The sequence below is a fragment of the Spea bombifrons genome, chromosome 13 (assembly GCF_027358695.1).
Source record: "Spea bombifrons isolate aSpeBom1 chromosome 13, aSpeBom1.2.pri, whole genome shotgun sequence".
NCBI classification, from domain to species: Eukaryota; Metazoa; Chordata; class Amphibia; order Anura; family Pelobatidae; genus Spea; species Spea bombifrons.
Genome location: NC_071099.1, coordinates 13,795,852 through 13,815,835, shown reverse-complemented (window position 1 = coordinate 13,815,835; position 19,984 = coordinate 13,795,852). Strand labels below are relative to the sequence as shown.

Genomic DNA, 19,984 nt, shown 5'->3' with positions numbered 1-19,984 from the left:
CGTAGGTGAAGTGCTTTATTTGTGTTCATTTTCAAACAATGCCTATTAAATGACTCACAGACGGTTAGGGTCACTCACAGAGTTACGCATTCTTCTTTTATGGGGTCAGGGACAGTAAACGAAAGCGAAAATCATTCCTATGAAATTTTTAAAAAAATCTATTAAATTTAAAAAAAAAAATCTTATTAACTATTTAAAAGCAGGTTTACTATTTCCTGTACCGTCCCTTTAAGAAAATTCTTCTGCAGCGGAATACAATTGTGTTTGTTCCCCGTACAGATGTAATTTGTGATAATGAGATAAGATACTCATTGTCTTAGGGAATATAAAAGACAATAATAAGATCATTTGACATATTTTTACATGTCACCGGGTTTCTTGGAATAACAGTAACCAATGGCGACCGGAGAGCTATCGTGCCGTGTTTCTTATTGATAGCAATAACCCGACTTGAGATAAGTATTAGTTAGGGATATCGTAAAACGCGTATGTATTCTGTTTCGGTTTAAGCGCAGACATGGCTTTCACGCATAGAACGTTGCCGAGCCGAGTATATCCGTCGTGACACACAATGGGTTACGATTTATCTTTTAACGAGATACTTTAACTAAAGGTGAAGGGTTCAGCTTTTGGGAACATTTCAGACAGGTAATCATTAAAGGCACTGACATGTAAGGCAGGAATTTGTAAAGCTTGCACTTTAAAACTGCAATTACACTCCGAACTAAGGCATGCGCAGCAATATAACGCGGGGCTACCATTCCTTTGATGAGTATTATGGCATTATACGGGGTGTGTAGTAAACAGTAACGTATATATATATATTGTAAAAAATAATCAGAATAATTACTCCCTGGCATAGCTTTACAAATAGCTTAGACTTAAGTAGGGGTCAGTCTCTTTTTGGGCCCCAAATTCCCATACCCCTCTTTCCTCCCCTGATGCCCCTCTTTCCTCCCCTGATGCCCCTCTTTCCTCCCATGATGCCCCTCTTTCCTCCCCTGATGGCCCTCTTTCCTCCCCCGATGCCCCTCTTTCCTCCCATGATGCCCCTATTTCCTCCTCTGATGTCCCTCTTTCCTCCCATGATGCCCCTCTTTCCTCCCCTGATGGCCCTCTTTCCTCCCCTGATGCCCCTCTTTCCTCCCATGATGCCCCTCTTTCCTCCCATGATGCCCCTCTTTCCTCCCCTGATGCCCCTCTTTCCTCCCATGATGCCCCTCTTTCCTCCCATGATGCCCCTCTTTCCTCCCCTGATGCCCCTCTTTCCTCTCCTGATGGCCCTCTTTTCTAGGAGCTCAGAATGTTTGCTGGGTATGAGGGTAACTATAGGGGTCGCAGATACTGTATGTATCTGGGTTTGAAGGAGCGGTGAGAGGTAAGCGGGGGCGGGAGGTGGGATATACCGTATGTATATGTGTTTGCATATATATAAACATATATAAGTATATATATGTATATATGTATATGTATGGATGTGTAGTTGTGTGTGTGTGTGAGCATGCATGCGTGCGTCACTAATGTTGCTATTGTTAATGGGGAAGTCAGCAGGCATTCAGGGCTTTCAGAACGCCGCTCCCACGACCCGGAGTCTACATGTTGAGGTTTTTCCTTAGCCAGAGATCCTGAATGTTCTACCTTGATTCATCCTAGAATGAATCAGGACATCCGGCTCCGTATCTTTGCAGATGGCGCAAGAGACTCTATGTAGTCCTTCGTCAGGTTGACCGTCTACGTTCCTCATTCAGAAGACAAGTTTCAAAAAAATGTGTCCAGAGGCAGATTCTCCATAAATCAGCCAATGAATCTGCCTCTGTTCATATATAAACAAATACATATAAATAAATATATAATACTCCACTTAATGAAAGGCCCACGAATCACACATTTCACTTGCTTTATAAAACTTTACAGTGATTCTGAGAATAGCACCGAGATAATATTCACGCTCTTTACACTCTGATAGTTTATCTCTCAATTGCTGGGCAGATATCTGGAAGTCACATGGACCGTTTACTCCTCTCATATCAGCATGTTTTCATAATAACTCGATATCAGTCATGGTAACACCACCAATTTTATATTGGCTAATTTCAATATTAATTACCAATTTAAGGTTTAGAGGTTTAACGCCTGGCATCACAATGGGCTTTACCTCGGGTGACCTTCACTTTTGTTAACTCTTCACTCCACTCTCGGGAAAGTTGTCTGGCGTTTATAGATATTCCATGGCCGAGCGAGAAAAATTCTAAACTTCTCACCACTGCCGTATCTCCACTGCTTCTCCGGGTCAAGACCCAAATCCTCCGGGTCTTGACAGGCCCCGCTCCCCACCCATTTTCCATTTAAATGGGGGTGTTTCCCGTCGCCGTCAGCAGGACCTCCCCCTGACGTCAGGAGGACCTCCCACCGACGTCATGGGACCGCCCGCTGACGTCAGTGGGCAGTCCTGGCCGCGTCCCGCAAGGGAAGGCTCCGGGTAGCCGGAGCCCAGAAGTTCCCAGGTATGGGTGTACGTGAAACATGATTGACAGGAACATGTATTGGAACCACGAGACACAACGACTAGAGGGTCTCTCTTGTATGACATAGTAGGTACATGAGATCTATAGAGATTGCCACCGCTACCTCTACCTCCACCCTCCCAATCCTCTGCTCTCTCCTCCATCATCAAGAAGAAGAAGAAGAACCTACAGCACCCAACTTCCATCGTCCTGTTATTACCACTTAATTTTGGCCGTTTTGTAAAATTAGAATCTGCAAAGTGTACAAATCAATGGATCCAGTGAAGGTTTTATAGGAAAACGTCTCATTTACCTATCTGCCGGTATACATTATAATGCGATTTTGGTAAACTATCATCTTTACCAGAACATCGCTATACCTTTATATACATTAGAATCTAACATCTCATTTTTTTTTTCACTTTTACAAACAGAAGTGAAAAATTAGACATTCATACTGAATCGGCTTACATTTTGACACAGCGTGCTTGTGGATTATAGGAGTGCGTTGACCTTGCAAATGTTTACTTATGTTCCTGACAGTGAGGTATTCGTGAACAGGGCATGATTGGATTTGGCAAAAGGGAAATTTATTCATCAACCTTCTCTTCTTTTTTTCTTCCTACAAGTGTTTTTTTTTTTTTTATTGTGGCAATTAAATTATAAATAGTGTTTTTTTATCAACTAAAAAGTCCTTCAAAAAAAAAATCAGACAAGGGAATGTATGAGTACATTTCCTGCTCCACTTTTCATTAACACGGTGAAATGTTTTACGAGATGAGATATAAGGGATGATTCTGTTGCATGTAATATGCAATGTAGCGTTGAAGGAGAGTGGAATGATGACTTTTTATATAATGGAACAGAAAGATTTATTATGCCCCCTGACCTTGTTCATCCCCCTATAACCCTTGTGTATGATAGCACAGGGCCGACCAGTGTCAGCTTGACCAAAATGTCTAGCTTAGTATGGAATGAGGAAAGAAAATCATCCCCCCCCCTGTCACTAGATGGTCCTTAAATGGCCCTTCTTGAGACCTTTGTCCCATCAGGAGTATGGTGACCAAGTACCAACACCATTGATGGTCTACCATGGTCAATGGGTTTTGTGTCCATGTTGGTATATATCTCACTTTCCTATTCCTGACACTTTCCTGGGAACTCAAGGCACCAAGTTGAGCATCTGGACCCCAAGAGTGGACCTTAAGGAAGATCTCTCTGTTATACTCTGAAGATCTCCCTGTTACACCACCAAAGATCGAAGCCCCTGGGCTCCTCAAGCCGCGCGACAAAGATATCAGCTCTGAACAACTTGGTACGGCTTTAGATCAAGACTATGGAACCCATCACAGCTGGACAGCCTGAAATCCAATAGTTATGACCTGTTTCTTATATTAAACTGCCCGTGTCGAATGTAGGATCTTAATTGGTTCCTCACTGTGGCCTTAACTACTTCCAATCTCTGTCTTCCACAACGAGAACATCATATTTCCACCGACTAATGAAAACAGCGCTTTAGCCTTTCCTGCCAAATTTCCACCTTTCTTGAAATCTTCGTTGAGACCTCTACCCAAAGTTAAAGTCACCTTACGTGAGCCGTGTTTTCATCTTCACGCATCCCACCTAATGCTAGAGTTTCACTAATCTTACACGAGAGCAATGACCGAGTGAGACATTGGGCATGCACAGTTATTATTACATAGGACACTGAACAGGTCCTAAATTGTCTGAATTACCCCAACCAAACAAGACTACTTACATATATCTGTACATATAAGATGTAACAAACCCTAAATAATCTATCTAAGCTATCTCCAAAACATGGCTGACAACTTTCAGTTTCAATCGTTGAATGGTTTTCTGCCTTTAACCTGTGAACCCACGTCTTCATCGGGTACAATTTTATGATAAAGATCAAAAGAAGGACAACAAAAAAAAAAGAAAACACATCATTGAACTGTTCAGCTTTCTTGAAGCTCCGGAACATCTGCCATTGTCCCGATGAAATTTCAAATTCCAGTTTGTGGACAAAGTCCTACGCTGTAGGATATGCATCTCCGACCACTGACCAAACTCCATTTGAAGTAACAATCTATTTATTCTTTTTGTGAAGTTTGTACTTTCCTTAGTTTGGTAACTGGACTTGTCAGAAGAACATCCGACTTTTATTCTGGACGGTCGTTCTGCTCTGCGTTTCCCCTCTTTAGGATATTATTCAGGATTCCTTTTCTGGGTTCTTGAGCAGGAGAAGGTGAGTTGTATTTTAGAACGTCTTGTTTCCCTGGCTTTCGATGTTCGAGCGTAAAAAGGCTTTTATACAAGATCCGAAATAATAGAGTCACCTGCTTCACTGCTTGTTTTAACCCTTTAATGTTCTCCGAAACGTGGCTGCTTGCATTGGAGGAACACAAGATTCCCTTTTTTTCGTTGCAAGTAGCTAAATTTGTAAGGCCACCAATTTTTAAGGATCTTGTGTCCACCGTAGCTTTCTATAGGATAGTTAGAATACTATACTATAGAATACTCATTATTTCTTAAGCATTAGTCCTTCAAACTAGTAATGAATTTAAAGATAATGGTGATGCAACGATCCTGAGTGGTTTTAGGAACCGTTAAATCAGAGATTATCTTCTTTCCTTCTGTATTCGGAATCAAGTGAGATTTGAATGGTATTTTTAAGCAATATGAGAGCGAAATGCCAGCAGTTTTCACCAAAAAAATGTGAAATTTCAGAATTTAACAGTTTAATAGCCCAGCATTACAGAGAGTTTTCAAAGTAAATAAAATATAAGTTATGGTTCTAGGTGTCGTTACCGTTCTGTAAGGACTAGCAGGTGGCGTAACAGAAAATAGAAAACTTCTCTCTTACAGGTGCCACGAAAAGAGATTTTTTTTCTTGGTTGATGTGCCTGGGAGTTGGAATTTTGTCGATACGTTAACATACAAGTCACTTTGTATTTTGGCGTCACAATAATTTGGGTTACATACAGTATATTTATGATGACTGATGAACACAATACATATGGTCACAAGTGTTGTTTTAGAGATAAATTATTATAATGTTATTATTATATATATATATATATAAAATATATAAAAGATATTATTATAATTTATATGTTATTATATATATAAAAGGTTAATTATAATAATATTATAATATATATAATATATATTATATATTATATATATATATATTATATAAAGATAAATTATATTATTATAATAAAATATACGTTATTATATATATATATATATAAAAGGTAAATTATAATATAATTATAATATATATGTATATATTATATAAAGATAAATTATAATCATATTATTATTATGTATATATATATATATTTTATATTGAAAGTAAATCGTAAACAGGGTGATCTGAGGTTAGCCGGATTTCACTCTGCGCAGGGAAATACAAAAAAAGCCTTCAACCCCCCGTTTGTTTGCAGATGGTTTTCTGATAAGTACAAAAATAGTTCTACCCGTCACTGGGTCAAAAAATATGTTTCTAATTCGCTAAAACATGCGGTACTTTGGGGGTTTGTATAAATCCTTCGCGTTACCTGCGCTGGTGGAAATGCAGAATGTACCAGCAGATCGGCCCTATTCGGCCCCATCTAGTCTGCCTGTTTTTCCTGCTGTAAAGACTCAAACCTTAATCAGTCGTTGGTCTCGTCTTAGCTTCAGGAGCCGTATGCCTATCCTATGCCTGTTTAAATTCCCTCTGGCCACTTCAGCTGGGAGGATGTTCCACTTATGTACTACCTACTCCGTAAAGCAAAATGTAACATTAGGGACAACACATCTGAACAACCAAACTATGCCCAAAAACATCCAAACTGTGGCCCCTTTTAGATTTAATCATGCGACAAAAGGGGAGAAAAAAAAATGTTGCGCTATCAAAAGCAAAAGTGTATTAATAAGAAAAAAAAAGGGATTCGCTGCTCCTATAAGACTTTTGAGTCTGAAGTCATGTGACAAGAGAGCTATGTAATTGGTCGGAAATATTTGTTGCCATGGCAGCAGCGAAAGCTTATCGAAACTAAAAATATATTGACGATTATCCCATTAGCCTAAAACCGGGTATATATGGTTTCTATGGAATCTATGGTTTAGAGGATAAAACCACGTATTAAATTAACGTAATGTTTTTTGTGGGGTTTTTTAAGATGTGCTTTCAAAATGTCATTGTTATTAGCAAAATTTGTGTTTTAATTTTTTTCATTTTTTCACAAAAACGTAAGGTCTGTGGTCTATATCTTTTTAGTTCTTTTTTTTAGGTTTTCAGCCAAATCGTCTCATGCTTATTGCTTTCAAAGCAGGCCTTCCAGACCCCTCCTTGGGCTGTTATTTGGGGTTCAAGAGCGATATTTTATAAAAATGTTGTGTGTTTTGAATATTTTTTTTTTGCTAACATGCCAATATATACTATTTTTTTGCTTACGCAGACTTTGTATTCTTTTTTTTTAAGGGCTCTTTTACTCTCCCCTCCTTATTTTGATGTTTTTATACATTTTGAGAGCCATTGTGGGTTTTGTAATCTAATCAACATGGCAAAAAGTTGATTAGTCCAAGTGGTCTTCGTCTGCTTGGACAAGGACACACGGATGAAACAAAACACACAGCGCTCACAAAGTAAACTTTCCTTCCGCCTCAGGGACATGCCGAGGCGCGTCTCACCCTAACGACTTTCTCATTAAAGGGACAGTCTCGTTAGGAATCATTGTTACCTTTTTATCTTTTTCTAACAACCCCAATCTGTTAAAAAAAAAAAAAAATTAAATAAATAAATAAATAAATCTGTAAAATCAGAATTTTTATACACAGTTTGTATGCCTTTCTTTTTTAAAAATATTTTTTTGTATTTTTCTAATTTTAAAAAAATTGACTTAAAAATGGAAATTCTTATATTTAAAATTTTACAAATATTTACAGAGCGTTAAATCTTAATTTGGTTCAAAGTAGAAATGTGTTTTAGTCATTTTAATTTTTATATATTCTGTTTCCGGTTAAAATATGTAATATAATATAGTTTAAACAAAAATATTTTAATGCTTTCTTTTTTTAAGTCTTCTATTCCACTGAGCTAGCAAATACATTTTTGTAAAACAAATAATCAAATGTAGGACAAGAAACAGTGTTTAAAAATTCAATTTTGTGCAAATATCATTAACCTGAAGTTTGTAAAAAATAAATGCATGACAAGGAAAAAAAATCATGAAAAAATGATATTTGTACAAGTATCATTAACCTAATTTTTTAAAAAAAATTGAGAGCATAACAAGAAAAGAAAATCTTTAAAAAACTGACATTTGTGGAAGTATTAACTTCCAAAAAGTCATTGTTTTGATTAATTAGTTTTTTTTTTCAACTTGAGCAACGAATTTTATCACCAAACACACTAAAATAATTTAACCTTAATTGTAGTATATGACATCGCGTTATATATGACATCACAGCATATCTTCCAAGTGCCCCTCTTTAAGAAAGGCAGTCCCTCTTGGGTCCCAAAGCCCTGTGTCCCTCTTTCCTCCCCTGATGACCTTTTTTTGGAACTCAGAATATTTGGTATTTAAAATAATTGTTTTAATATTTGTTTTATATATATATATATATATATATTTTTTATATTATATATTTATATTATATATTTAGCAGTGTAGATAAAATTAAAGTAATTTTTTTATAAATAAATAATAAATAAAATTGTATTATTGTTTTTTTCTGTCACTTAGTTGAAAACTTTCTCTAAAAAATTGTTAAACATTTTTCCGTTAAAATATTAACAAAATCCGTTTACTGTAGGTCACTTTCGTCAGCTTTCATCACTCTGCTTGGAAATGGCAGCTTTGGTCAAATCCTCACAAAGTCAACACTTTTGGTGCTGGTTAAAAAAAAAAAGAATCCCAATTTGATGTAAATATGATATTTCATCTTTTTATATAGTTTATTGGTGTGTAGTCGGGAATTTCTCAGAGGAAAGGCTTTGTCGCAGTAGCTTAATATAAAGAGAGGGCCCCTCAGCCCTGCAAATGTCCATGTGGTCGATAGACAAAGGTCCGTCATTTGGGGGGTTGGTTTTCCATCATGGCGGCCATCTTTTCATAGAAGCAGGAAAGTCCTGTGTGTTGTTGCCCCAACAGAAGTCCATATGATTGGGGCCTATCGTGCTCAATGCATTAAGTGGCCTCTGCACATGCAAGCAAACAAGGGCCATGGTGGGCCGCCATTCCCTGTGACATCTCAACGCAGTCACCCGAAATTTAGGACTGTTTCTGAAGTCTCGAGATCCTCGGGAGCCCCGGATTATGGTGAAACTCACCTGCCTCCTTCCAGACTGTACACCGTAGGTGACGACGGATCATGGTGCTGATCTGTCTCGACTCATCGGGACTTGTTCCTGTGGGCAATGCTAGCCACGTACGCCAAAACGGCAGTGCCCGTACCCCATGGGACAGACCAGTGTCGCCCCGTCTATGAGCCAGTTTACTCCGTGCCTGTTGGGATTACTATAGTGTTGCTCGGTTCCAGACTCTGGTTGCCCCAGAGAGCAGTACAGCCGTGACTGTTTTGCTCCAATGAATGCTCCAACTTCTCAGAGCCGAACAGTCCCATGGAACCACACAACAGAAAGCCCTTTGGCCGCAGAATGTCAGACATTACTTATAGGGCGGTTGACAAGTGGAACAACCTCCCAGCAGAAGTGGTAGAGGGTAATACAGTGAGGGGAGTTAAACATGCATGGGATAGACATACGGCTCCTGAATCTAAGACGAGACCAACGACTGATTAAGATTTAAGTCTTTACAGCAGGAGAAACGGGCGACTAGCCGGGGGCCGCATGTTTCTATGTATTGTATAGTTCTCAGCTAATATTTCTGGCAGAGGGACAAATCACGGCTTTTCTGGGCAAAAAAAAATCCCAATGTCAGCCCCTGGCACTTTACGGAAGCAGAATTGTATCGCTTGCAAGTTACCAAATCACCTTTCCAGTCACACAGCTTTTCTTTGTACGTTTGTCCTTATTTGGCCCAACTGAAAACTAACAGAGAAGATTAAACCCGAGAATCCTATAATTCTTTCTTGTTTCGCCTTTTTATTTCTCACGAGAATATTTGCCATAAGTGTTCGCTGGCTGGCAGGGTCTCGGCGTTTGGTTTGCCTGAACGCTATAGATCAGAAATTGCATCTAAAAAGCCACTTTCTATACCGTGTCATTATAAAAAACCAGCTATTTCTGTTATAGAAACATAGAATCTGCCGGCAGATCGGCCCCCTATTCGGCCCTGGCTGCAAAAACTCAAACCTTAATCAGTCGTCGGTCTTAGATTCATGAGCCCTATGCCTACCCCATGCATGTGTAAACACCCCCACTGTATTACCCTCTACCACCTCTGCTGGGAGGCTGTTCCACCACTACCTCAGTAAAGTAAAACCTCTTTACATTCCATTTAAGCCCCTCAGGGGCATCTGAACAACTCATAACACTCATAGCATAAATAAGACATTCCCTTCCTACCTGGGGTTTGCATGGGGGATATCATATCGATTTGGCCTCATGTCTCGGAAGGTGGTCTGTCAGTGGCATTGCTTCAGAAGAGGCGCTGCGGCGCTGCGGTGCTACCCAGTAACCACCGATACGGGGAGGAACAATGGCTCGTGTATCTTGGTTTAAAGCGAATGCTTCCGTACTCAAATAATCCTTTAATTCTCTTCATAACCGAGGCTTATAGGGGGGCAGGCAGTGAAAAGTAGCAGTTTTTATCTAGAACTAAAGTGATGTTTTTAACCCACAAAAGGAATGCAATTCATTTTAAGCCAGCTGATAATGAAAAATAAAAAAATATATTCATAAAATACTTTAATATGCATAGTTTTGGGGGGAAAGCTGCACAGGACATTAAACGGTCCCATTAACTCCTTTAAGATGATAGACCACTAGGGCCTTTATCTTCTAAGGGACACAGATCCTCCAGACGCTGGGAGAGAAGACCTGGATCTGTGTTAAAAATAGATGAAAACAGAGATATATCGGTCCATATTCATTAATTGAGATAAATTGGTTTATTAACCAAAGAGAGAGTCGTGATTCCAACTGGTCGACTTCAATGTAGGTTATGAAGTTCCAACTCCAATGAGCTTCTGCTGTGGAAGGAGCTTGGCTGGCCCTGTGTTTCTCAGCATTCATTGAATTATACATTATGCAGGGCCAGCTCAGCCCTTGATGTTGGGGGAACTTGCCAGTGTTGGCCCTTCGTAATGAATGGCGAAGTGAGGGGGCTGAATCCACGAGTCTCCCTTTGGTGAATATACCCCAAGGTGTCTCATTCTTTCTCTTGAATGGATTGAAGGTACAAGAATGAAATGACCCCCAAACAGTTTACGGCAGCAAACCTCGTCTGAGGGTTATACATTTTTAGATTAGTTCATTATTGATCCGAAAAAGTCTTTTATTTTTTTTCTCTAAAGACATCTGAACTCAAAGACCGGACCAAGGATTAAGAAAGTTAAAGTGTGACAGGTCCCGTATAATGCGTTACCAGAGCTTCGCGGAACTTCGAGGGGATTCCAATCTTTCTCCAAATAACGGAATAATCCCCAGATCTCCCTGCAAATATTTTGGAGCGTTTTCGGTGCAATAAAGTGTCTGGATAAACATTGTTTTACAAATGTTGGGATGTGAAGCTTTTTTTTTTGGGGGGGGGGGTGAGGTGCAGGGCGCGTGAGAAGTTGTGCAGGTAGTCACAGTCGTTAACTCTTAGCCTGCTGGTATGGGTAATCTGAGTTATTGGGTTCTTCCAAAGTAAGTCCATTTTATTGAGGAAAGAAATTATGCCAGAAAGGGAAAATATAAACTCATAAAATACCACCCCCTTTTTTTTGGCTCGTGCTGATTGGTCGTTTAATTAAAGGGACGTAGAGAGCCTATGAAAGTACTTTGTAAGTATGGTAATATGTATACTTTAAACTTGCTAAAAAAAAAAATTACTTACTTTAGGGAGAAGCTGTAGCTTAAAAGCTGCAGCAGACTGCCCCCTCTATGTTCAGTTCCACGGATTGGCTGTTTAAAGCAGCCAATCAGTGGCAGGAAAATGCTCCTAATTAAATATCAAGTGTCTTTGTATTTTTGTAGATGGCAAAGTAATGCGATTATCATTTTATTCTTTCCTTTGGTTTCTTAATAACTTAAAACCAACACAGAAACTCTTAAAAAGCTTTTTGGGGTTCTGTAGCAACAGCCCATCAGCAGCCTCTTTGGGGCAAGGTATGGCCATAATCAATACTCAGAATGATTTTTAATGTTATTTTTATATCAGGCACGGGAATTAACGTTAATTATTGGCTTGGGGTGAGAAAGTCTATCTTGGAAGTATAATCACGGTCTAGTGAACCAAATGTAGAGATGTGCAGCCCCCTGTCCATGGCTGAATCTACACCGCTGTCTCCACTAGCCAAAAACACTGGTGTTAAAAAAAAACGAATAAAAAAAAATTAGGAGGGTCATATAGAGTGAGAATGACCAAAATATTTGATCTTGGGTGACGTATGCTTAAAAAGAAAAGCAGTAGGGGGGCCATATAGCTAAAACTCTCCCCTTCTGGCTTCCGGAGAACTGCCCCAGGGTAATATGGTAATATATAACGGTTACGTATATCTGCCCTGTGTACAGCTCCGTGGGCTCTGTTAGCGCTATTGACATATAAAATACAAATAAGAGTGATTTGTAGTAACTAGAACATTGTGCTTTAAGTCTTTTATATAATGGACTCTCAAAATAAAAAACGTGGCTCAAAAACATCATGACAAGAGAGCATTAAAAAATAATAAGCCAAGGTCTATCACCTTCATAATGATCTTAATGCACTACTGCCCTCTGGTGGCATTCGCTGGGTACAGCCTCTATCCAATTATCAAAAGGTGTTATAACTTAAGACCAAAGACATATATAGCGCATCTGATGAAAGTTAGGTTTTCAAGCTATGGATATTAAAAAAGCCCATAATTTCCTTAATTCCAATGTATTTCTGGAATATATTATATATATATATATTTTTTTAATGAATATTATAAAGTTATGAATATTATAAAACAAAATGCAATAATTTTCTTATTATTTTTTTCGGTGCGCTATGAATTTAGACGGGCGAGTCAAAAAAATAACGGGATGAGCTAACCTAGGGTTAAAGGCTCATTGTAACGCAGATTGATTTTCAGTTATCCTTGTATATGGCGCCACCACCAGGCCATTCATGGTAGTGTAGATTTGTTAGTGTCTTTAGAAAAGTTTTAAGTTTGTTTCAATGAAATCTTACTTTTCATTTATGTTCCTTGCATTTAGATCTTCCATCAGTGAGTACATCTCAAGAAGATTGAAGCTGCTGCAGAACCTCTTGGTAGGAGGAACTGTCAATCAATATACACAATGGCAACATGATCCTGTTATTGAATAATATGTGAGGCTTTCTAAGCACCATGCGGTGTTCTGGAAGAAAACTCTTTTCAATTTAAATGAGATTCAGACCTAGGGCAGCCCCCAGCCGAGATACTCCTCTTAGACGATTAGCTTTTTGGGGCAGAGACCTCCTTTCCTAATATATTCATAACTATTGGACCCCATTCATAAGTACTTATTATATGACTTCTCTTATTGCACCTCCCTTTGCTGTACTGTAGACTGTAAAGCACTAAGTATATCTGTCAGTGATATATATATATATATATATAAATATGCATTTACATGTATTAATATATATCATACCAACAGCGACAGGGTTGGGTAAGGTATGGAGTTGTATTGTATCCTACACAGCAGTAGACAGGTGACCAAACTAGGACCTTTTCTACCTCTGCCACGCCCACTCCCCGCCCATTTCTCCTCCAACAATGCAATGTGTTCCGCAAAAAACAGCGGAACCACCCACTGACCTCAGCAGGACCGCCCACTGGCAACAGCGGGACCTCCTACCCGCATCCCGTAAGGGGGACTCCCAGGTATGATGCTCAATGTTTTATTGTTCCATATATAATCTTTATTCAATTGTCACATGCACAGTGTTTAGCAGTCATTAAACAATTTCTATAAATATGTATGTGTATTTTACATGAAAAGGGGACTTTAGTGTTTCTATAAACCCTACCGTCATAAAATACACCAAATCTCTATCCTTTATTGCCCGCTAGCGAGCAGTCTAATGATACCAAGAATTTCCCGGCCCCATTCGGCCCCCGTCTAGTCGCCCGTTTCTCCTGCTGTAAAGACTCAAACCTTAATCAGTCGTGGCCTCGTCTTAGATTCAGGAGCCGTATGCCTATCCCATTAGTGTATTAACCTCTACCATTTCTGCTGGGAGGCTGTTCCAATTATCCAACACTAAAAGGTACCTAATCTAACTGACCACCTACATTTAAGTTAGATGTCTACCTGGCGGAGAAGGAATACAAATGGGATCTGACGCACTACTAACTGCTGAGAAAAAGGTGACTTCATCTTGAAAGCAATCGAGAAACCTAAGACAAATTTACTGAGCAAATTACGGAGCGAGGTTGAGGAAGTATTCAAAATAAACAAATGGTAGATAGGAAAAAAATTTATTAGAGGGGATAAGGAAGCAAGAGATAAGAGGGAACATTTACAACCTCAGATACACGCCTACCCTTTATCTACAAAATGCATATAGGCACTAATATATATATATGTAAATATATATATATATATATATATATATACATACATATATATATATACATATATATATACATACATATATATATTACACACACATGTATATATTTTACACACACATGTATATATTTTACACACATATATATTACACACACTCATATGTTACACATATATTTATTGCACTTATATATATATATATTACACACACACTCATATATATATATATATATATTACCCACACTATTACGGTATATATATTACACACACACACACATCTTATATATACATATATATTACACACACACATACGGTATATATATTACACACACACATACGGTATATATATTACACACACACACATATATATATTACCCACACATACGGTATATATAGTACACACACACATTTTATATATATATATTACACACACACATCCATTTATTACACATACGGTATATATTTTATACACACACACATTTATATATATATATATATATATACAGGTGCCTACAGGAAAATCATAAATACATTTAAGCAAGTAGAAAGTCTGAATTGGGCCATTACAGTTTTATAAATAAATTAGGTAAACCTTAAATATTTTGAAGCGTCCACCTGGAAAACCAACAAGATACAAAGCGGCTGCATAGTATAAGGCGATAAAATGTCACATTGGATCTCCAATGTATAGAGCTGTGCCATGTCAGATAAAAATCATTGTGGGGACATGTTTAAATTATTTTTATGTGTATTTATTTTATAAAATGTGAGGATCCATAATAATAAAGGTGCCCCTGTATTGGATGACCATTCTCTTCTTCATTGTTGTCCTCCAATAAATTAGTGTTGAATGTATATGCGTGTGTTCCATGAATTTTAATATTTTGGGGATCTCACTTTCACTGATCTTTCCACGTCAGCGAGCTGCAGAAGAACCTGGAGATGGTTTGTAACCTTCAGCCAAGCCTTGAGAGATATCTCAACTAAATGTTCACAGAGTATGGTTGAGCAAATCGTACTTGGCCAAAATGCATGTTCCCATATGTGAGGTTGGACGTTGAGACCCTAAAATCATAGCTTTGATGTCAAGTATCCATAAGCCCATCTCCAACTCTTTTTGGTCTCTCTAGTTGGTTTCTCACACGCTCCAAGTGGTTCTGTCTCATCTGTGGCCTCACCCACCTTCTGGAAGTGTCTGTCCTGCTCTGGACATACTGCTACCGCTCTATATCACTGCTGTCTCATCTGTGGTTCCACCTGTCTGTCTAGCTGTCTCTTGAGCGGGTTACCTGGTTTGCCCGTTAATTTGAGGAAGTGATTTTACCTGTAAGACCGATAACCGGACTTCACCCACCGGTCGGGTCACAATGAGTAATCAGGGGCCACCAATACCAGTGAAGCTTTTTATTTCTCATGGATATTAACACAAGCTTATGGCCCCAATAAAAGGCAGTTTGAGAAGGTCCATATGAAGCAGCTGCAACAAAATCGACTACAGAGGGTCCTCACATTTACAAATAACATTTAAAGTCACCTTTATATTTATATTATATAATTTACATTTATATTATATATACCTATATATTAGATGCTCTGTGCAATTAAAAACAAATAGGCACCGGCCTCGAATGTGTCCAATACCAGCTGAGGTGTGTCTGTGGCTAAAAAATAGCATTAAACTTAAAATATTATTTTTTACTTTAATTTTATTAATAATAATAATAACTACAATTATTTATTATTATTAATATTATTAATTATTATTGATATTATTAATATTATTAATTATTATTATTATTGATATTATTATCAGTATTATTATTGTTCTTTTTCTTCTTATTATTATTAAAAATATTATAATGCCCAAAAATGTATGCAGCGCTTCTTACAGTCCAGACATTCAAGGGATATGATAAAACAGGGCCGTCGCAAGGCGTTGAACCACTCAAAAAAAATAAATAACCATAAATAAGCCTCAAGTACAGCTTGCACTAAATCCCATGACTCTGAGCCAAACAAAAATGGGCGAAAAAGCTGATGAGGGATTACCCAACTCCTGAACTAAAATTCGCATGATGTTTTAAAGAGATGGAATAAAATGTTAAGATAATTCCCTACAATGCAAATATATAGCAGCGCATGCTTGTACCATATGTCGGTGGGTGTGGAACGCTTCCCCTCGGCATTAGATAAGGGAAACAATGAAATCGCAACGAAATTGGGTTGGTTTGTCCGAGTCATGCGCGCCCCCATTAGGGATGCCATTTAAATTCATCATGCAAACACAGAGGTGGTTTTTTTTTGTGCTTTTGTTCTTTTTTTTTTCTTTTTTTCAAAAAGCAAACATGACTCATTTCTTAAATATCGATCGCATTCCAGAAAGGTGAAAGAACCATAAATGGCTAAATACACAAAATATGTGATTTATTTTCTTCCAATAGATTAATTATTATTATTATTATTTTTATTTTATCATTATTATTAATTAATTTTTTGGTTTTGGTACAAGAACTGAACTCATCTGATCTATCTACCTACCTATCGTTCTATCTATCCATTCATCGCTCTACCTCTTCATATCGGTTTATTTTCTCGATCGATTAAATATTATTTTAGGTCCGCGGAGAGCTCCTCCTGAACCGTAAAGGTGCGTGAAAAACCTTTCCCTGCGGTCACGGAATAAATTGAGGAACAAGATATGTTATCAACAAGTGCAAATCATTCATCGAGCTGTTACAAATTGAACGCTATAAAAAGTCAAACAATAACCCATTATGACAGAGACTGTCCTAGGGTCTCGAGCAACGACCCATAAAATATTGTTACATGAGGCCATGGGCCCTGATGAGGAGAGTTTTTCTTCCTGAGACAGCAAAAACTTTTAGATTTTACTACTTTTTGAACACCGACACTTGCGAAAGTCTAAACTTTAAATATATGTGTTCCCTGAAGCCATGGTCTTACTTGGGACCTTCAGTGGTCTGACCTTCTCAGTCAGTGAACATGGACAGAGGATACTGACCAAACCAGGCCATCTTCTCACACTCCAATACCCCACCGACGACACACAAGGGCTTCTCTCCACTTTGTCTAGGCCACATTAGATCAGGAACAAGACATTTGCAATGAGCATCATTGGTGAAAGATCCTGGCTTAGGCGGACTACACCCAGGGGCCCTCAGCCTCTCTGGTACAAAATCATGGGGGATATCCCTCTCCCGCAACCAAGCCCACTGGTGTCTTGCCACAGAATGGGCCGGTTACAGGGGAGATCGCCTCAACCAGCCTATTTATTTACGCAATGGATAGCGTGGAGCTATGGAGGCTCAGAATCGTTTCCGACTGCTTGCCAAGATATGACATCATATCCCGGCGCCCCGTTCCTTAAAGGCTTACACTGGCTTTTATTGTTACTGGAGACGACTGGGGGGGGGCAACCCTAACCCAGGAGAACAACAACCCCCAAGGTAAATACACCTCTGAGTATCATCAGTTGATTTACTAAACACTGTTTATGACCAAGTCAACCATCTTGGCCAACCATTAGATCAGAGGGCCCAGGTTGTGGTTGCGCCCCCTATAGTTACCCCACCACAGGAGCAAAACAATACCCGTTCAGAGATTCTAAGTGTGGCAGAAGGTGGCAAGAACTTATTCTATAGAGTTCGCATGCAGTACTGGGTTCTCTTTGAAGTAAATGTATATTATTCTTTATTATTCTGTACAATTGGGATTGGGGATGATTAACAATTACATTAAAAACCCATTCTGTATACCTAACACATAATTTAAACATTGGTATTGGAATACAGAAATAAAGTTCTATAAAGTGTTTTATTTTATGTCTAAACTGGTAAAAATATTTTAGGAAACAAAAAATAAAAAAAAAGTTTTTAGCTTCCACGTAAAAAATAATTTGGCACAAATATGATATACAGACATTTGACTGAAAAACATGTATCACTAATATCATTAAACTCCCATTTAATGAAAGGAAACAAAATTTGCAATAATTAGAGGCCAAGAATAAAAAAATATCCCCCAAAAATGTTTTTATGCATTATTGCCAATGACCATGATGATTTAAATATTAGCTAATAAATATTTTATTTTAAATCCAAATTATTCTGTTTATTCTCGGCTTTCCTGCGTTAGGTGAATATTTCCTCCCTTTTAAGTTTCTTCGTTTGATATAAAAGTGAGAAATATTTCCCTAACGACAACACGCAGAAGCCAGAAACATGTGGTTGCAGGACGGGCTGTACCTGTGTCTAATACGTACGGCTTAACACTTTCTCTTTCATATTTTTTTTTGGGGCAATGTTTACCCTACAGCCTCGAGAGGAGCCGAGACAAAAAAAAAAAATTGTTTCGTTTTGAAATGACATCGCGGACAAAAAAAGGCCAAAGTTCTTCTCGCCGGCTGCGTTTGAAAAACGCCGACCTCGGGTTTCTTAAAAAGAAAAAGATTACGGGAGGACATATATTCCCTGTTTTTTTGGGGTTTTTATTTGCACTTTTTTCTCGAGCGCGGTGCGAACTCCCAAACGTCAACCGTGTTCTACTATGTATCCATTTTCCTGATGACAGACATTTTGTCTCATTACCACGACGACAACTCCCCAATCCCCCCTTTCGCAAAAGAATTAAGCATGGAAAAGCTCACGTACCGTACGGGGCATCCATGTTGGCGTTCATTTGTGTTTGGACGTTAACCATTTCTTCCTTCCGTCCAGTTTTACAAGAGAGTTCACCGCATATGCAGGCAGCGCAGGGAGTAGGCGAGGAAGGAGTAGGAAGGTGTTGTAAAATAAGGGAGGGTACGCACCGGTGCCTGTTATCATATTGATTCTCCTAATCAGGGCTAATGCCGGAGTAGATGTTAAATAGTAACCAATCCCTTGTACAGACAATTCTACACGGTGGTTGTAACCATAGAAACAGGAAGGCCTGAAACTCAAACATGGCTTTTACTGGGCAGGTACATTTGGTTTGATTCACACCTTAACTAACTAAGTAAATAAATAGGACTCAGAAAGCGTTCTTCTGCTCTGCGGCTGACACCCTTCGGCCAACTCGAAAAATGTTTATCGGAATGTCGAAGGCGCTCCGGTGTATGAACATCGTCACGGGTCTTCATGGGTTCGCGAAACGCGTGGGGGGGGAAAAAATCTAGGTGTTGTGTAAAAAAAAAACAAGGAGCAACAGGTTTGTAGGGCAGAAAAAGTCCAGGTATCATGGCAATTGAGATGCTTGATACATTAAAACGCACTCCCCTGAATAAGCACAATGCTATATCTTGTACATGCGCCATAATGATATGTATAGCAGCCATTACTTTCTTTTATAGATGCCCCACTTTATATGGAATGGAGCTCTAACTTTTAGAGCCACTGTCAATTTCTGGAAAATGGGGCAGTAAAGTAATTTATATATTGCTGTCATCATATTTTTATTTATTCCCCCCCCCCCGCTCTTTGTGCTTGTAAATCCCTGCTATGGTTTTTTTTTATTTTTTTTAATTGCATATTTTCTCTTTTTGTTTTTGATTTTATTAATTCAAATATTAAAATCCTGTCGATGCATTGAACATTTTTTTTTCTTTAAAATGTTCTACGTCAAGGTAAAAAAATAAATAAAAAAATGTGCCTCTCATATATTTTAATTTTCTTTTTATTAATTTATACAAACACATAAACTCGGACAAATCTAAATGATTCTTCCCATATATTTCACAATGAGCATAATAAACATTACTAATATTTTACATACAGTCAATATAAAAAAAAAACAG

General features: G+C 38.3%; 1 protein-coding gene across 1 annotated transcript in view; it reads right to left on the bottom strand.

Annotated features, from left to right (window-relative positions):
* Positions 1-19,551, bottom strand: part of HNF4A (hepatocyte nuclear factor 4 alpha) — a 42,440-nt gene extending 22,889 nt beyond the window's left edge. The window contains exon 1 of the mRNA XM_053452893.1: positions 18,861-19,551. Within this exon, the coding sequence (XP_053308868.1) occupies positions 18,861-18,909 (49 nt within the window). The 5' untranslated portion in view covers positions 18,910-19,551. The remainder of the gene's footprint in view (positions 1-18,860) is intronic.
* Between the last annotated feature and the right edge of the window lie 433 nt (positions 19,552-19,984).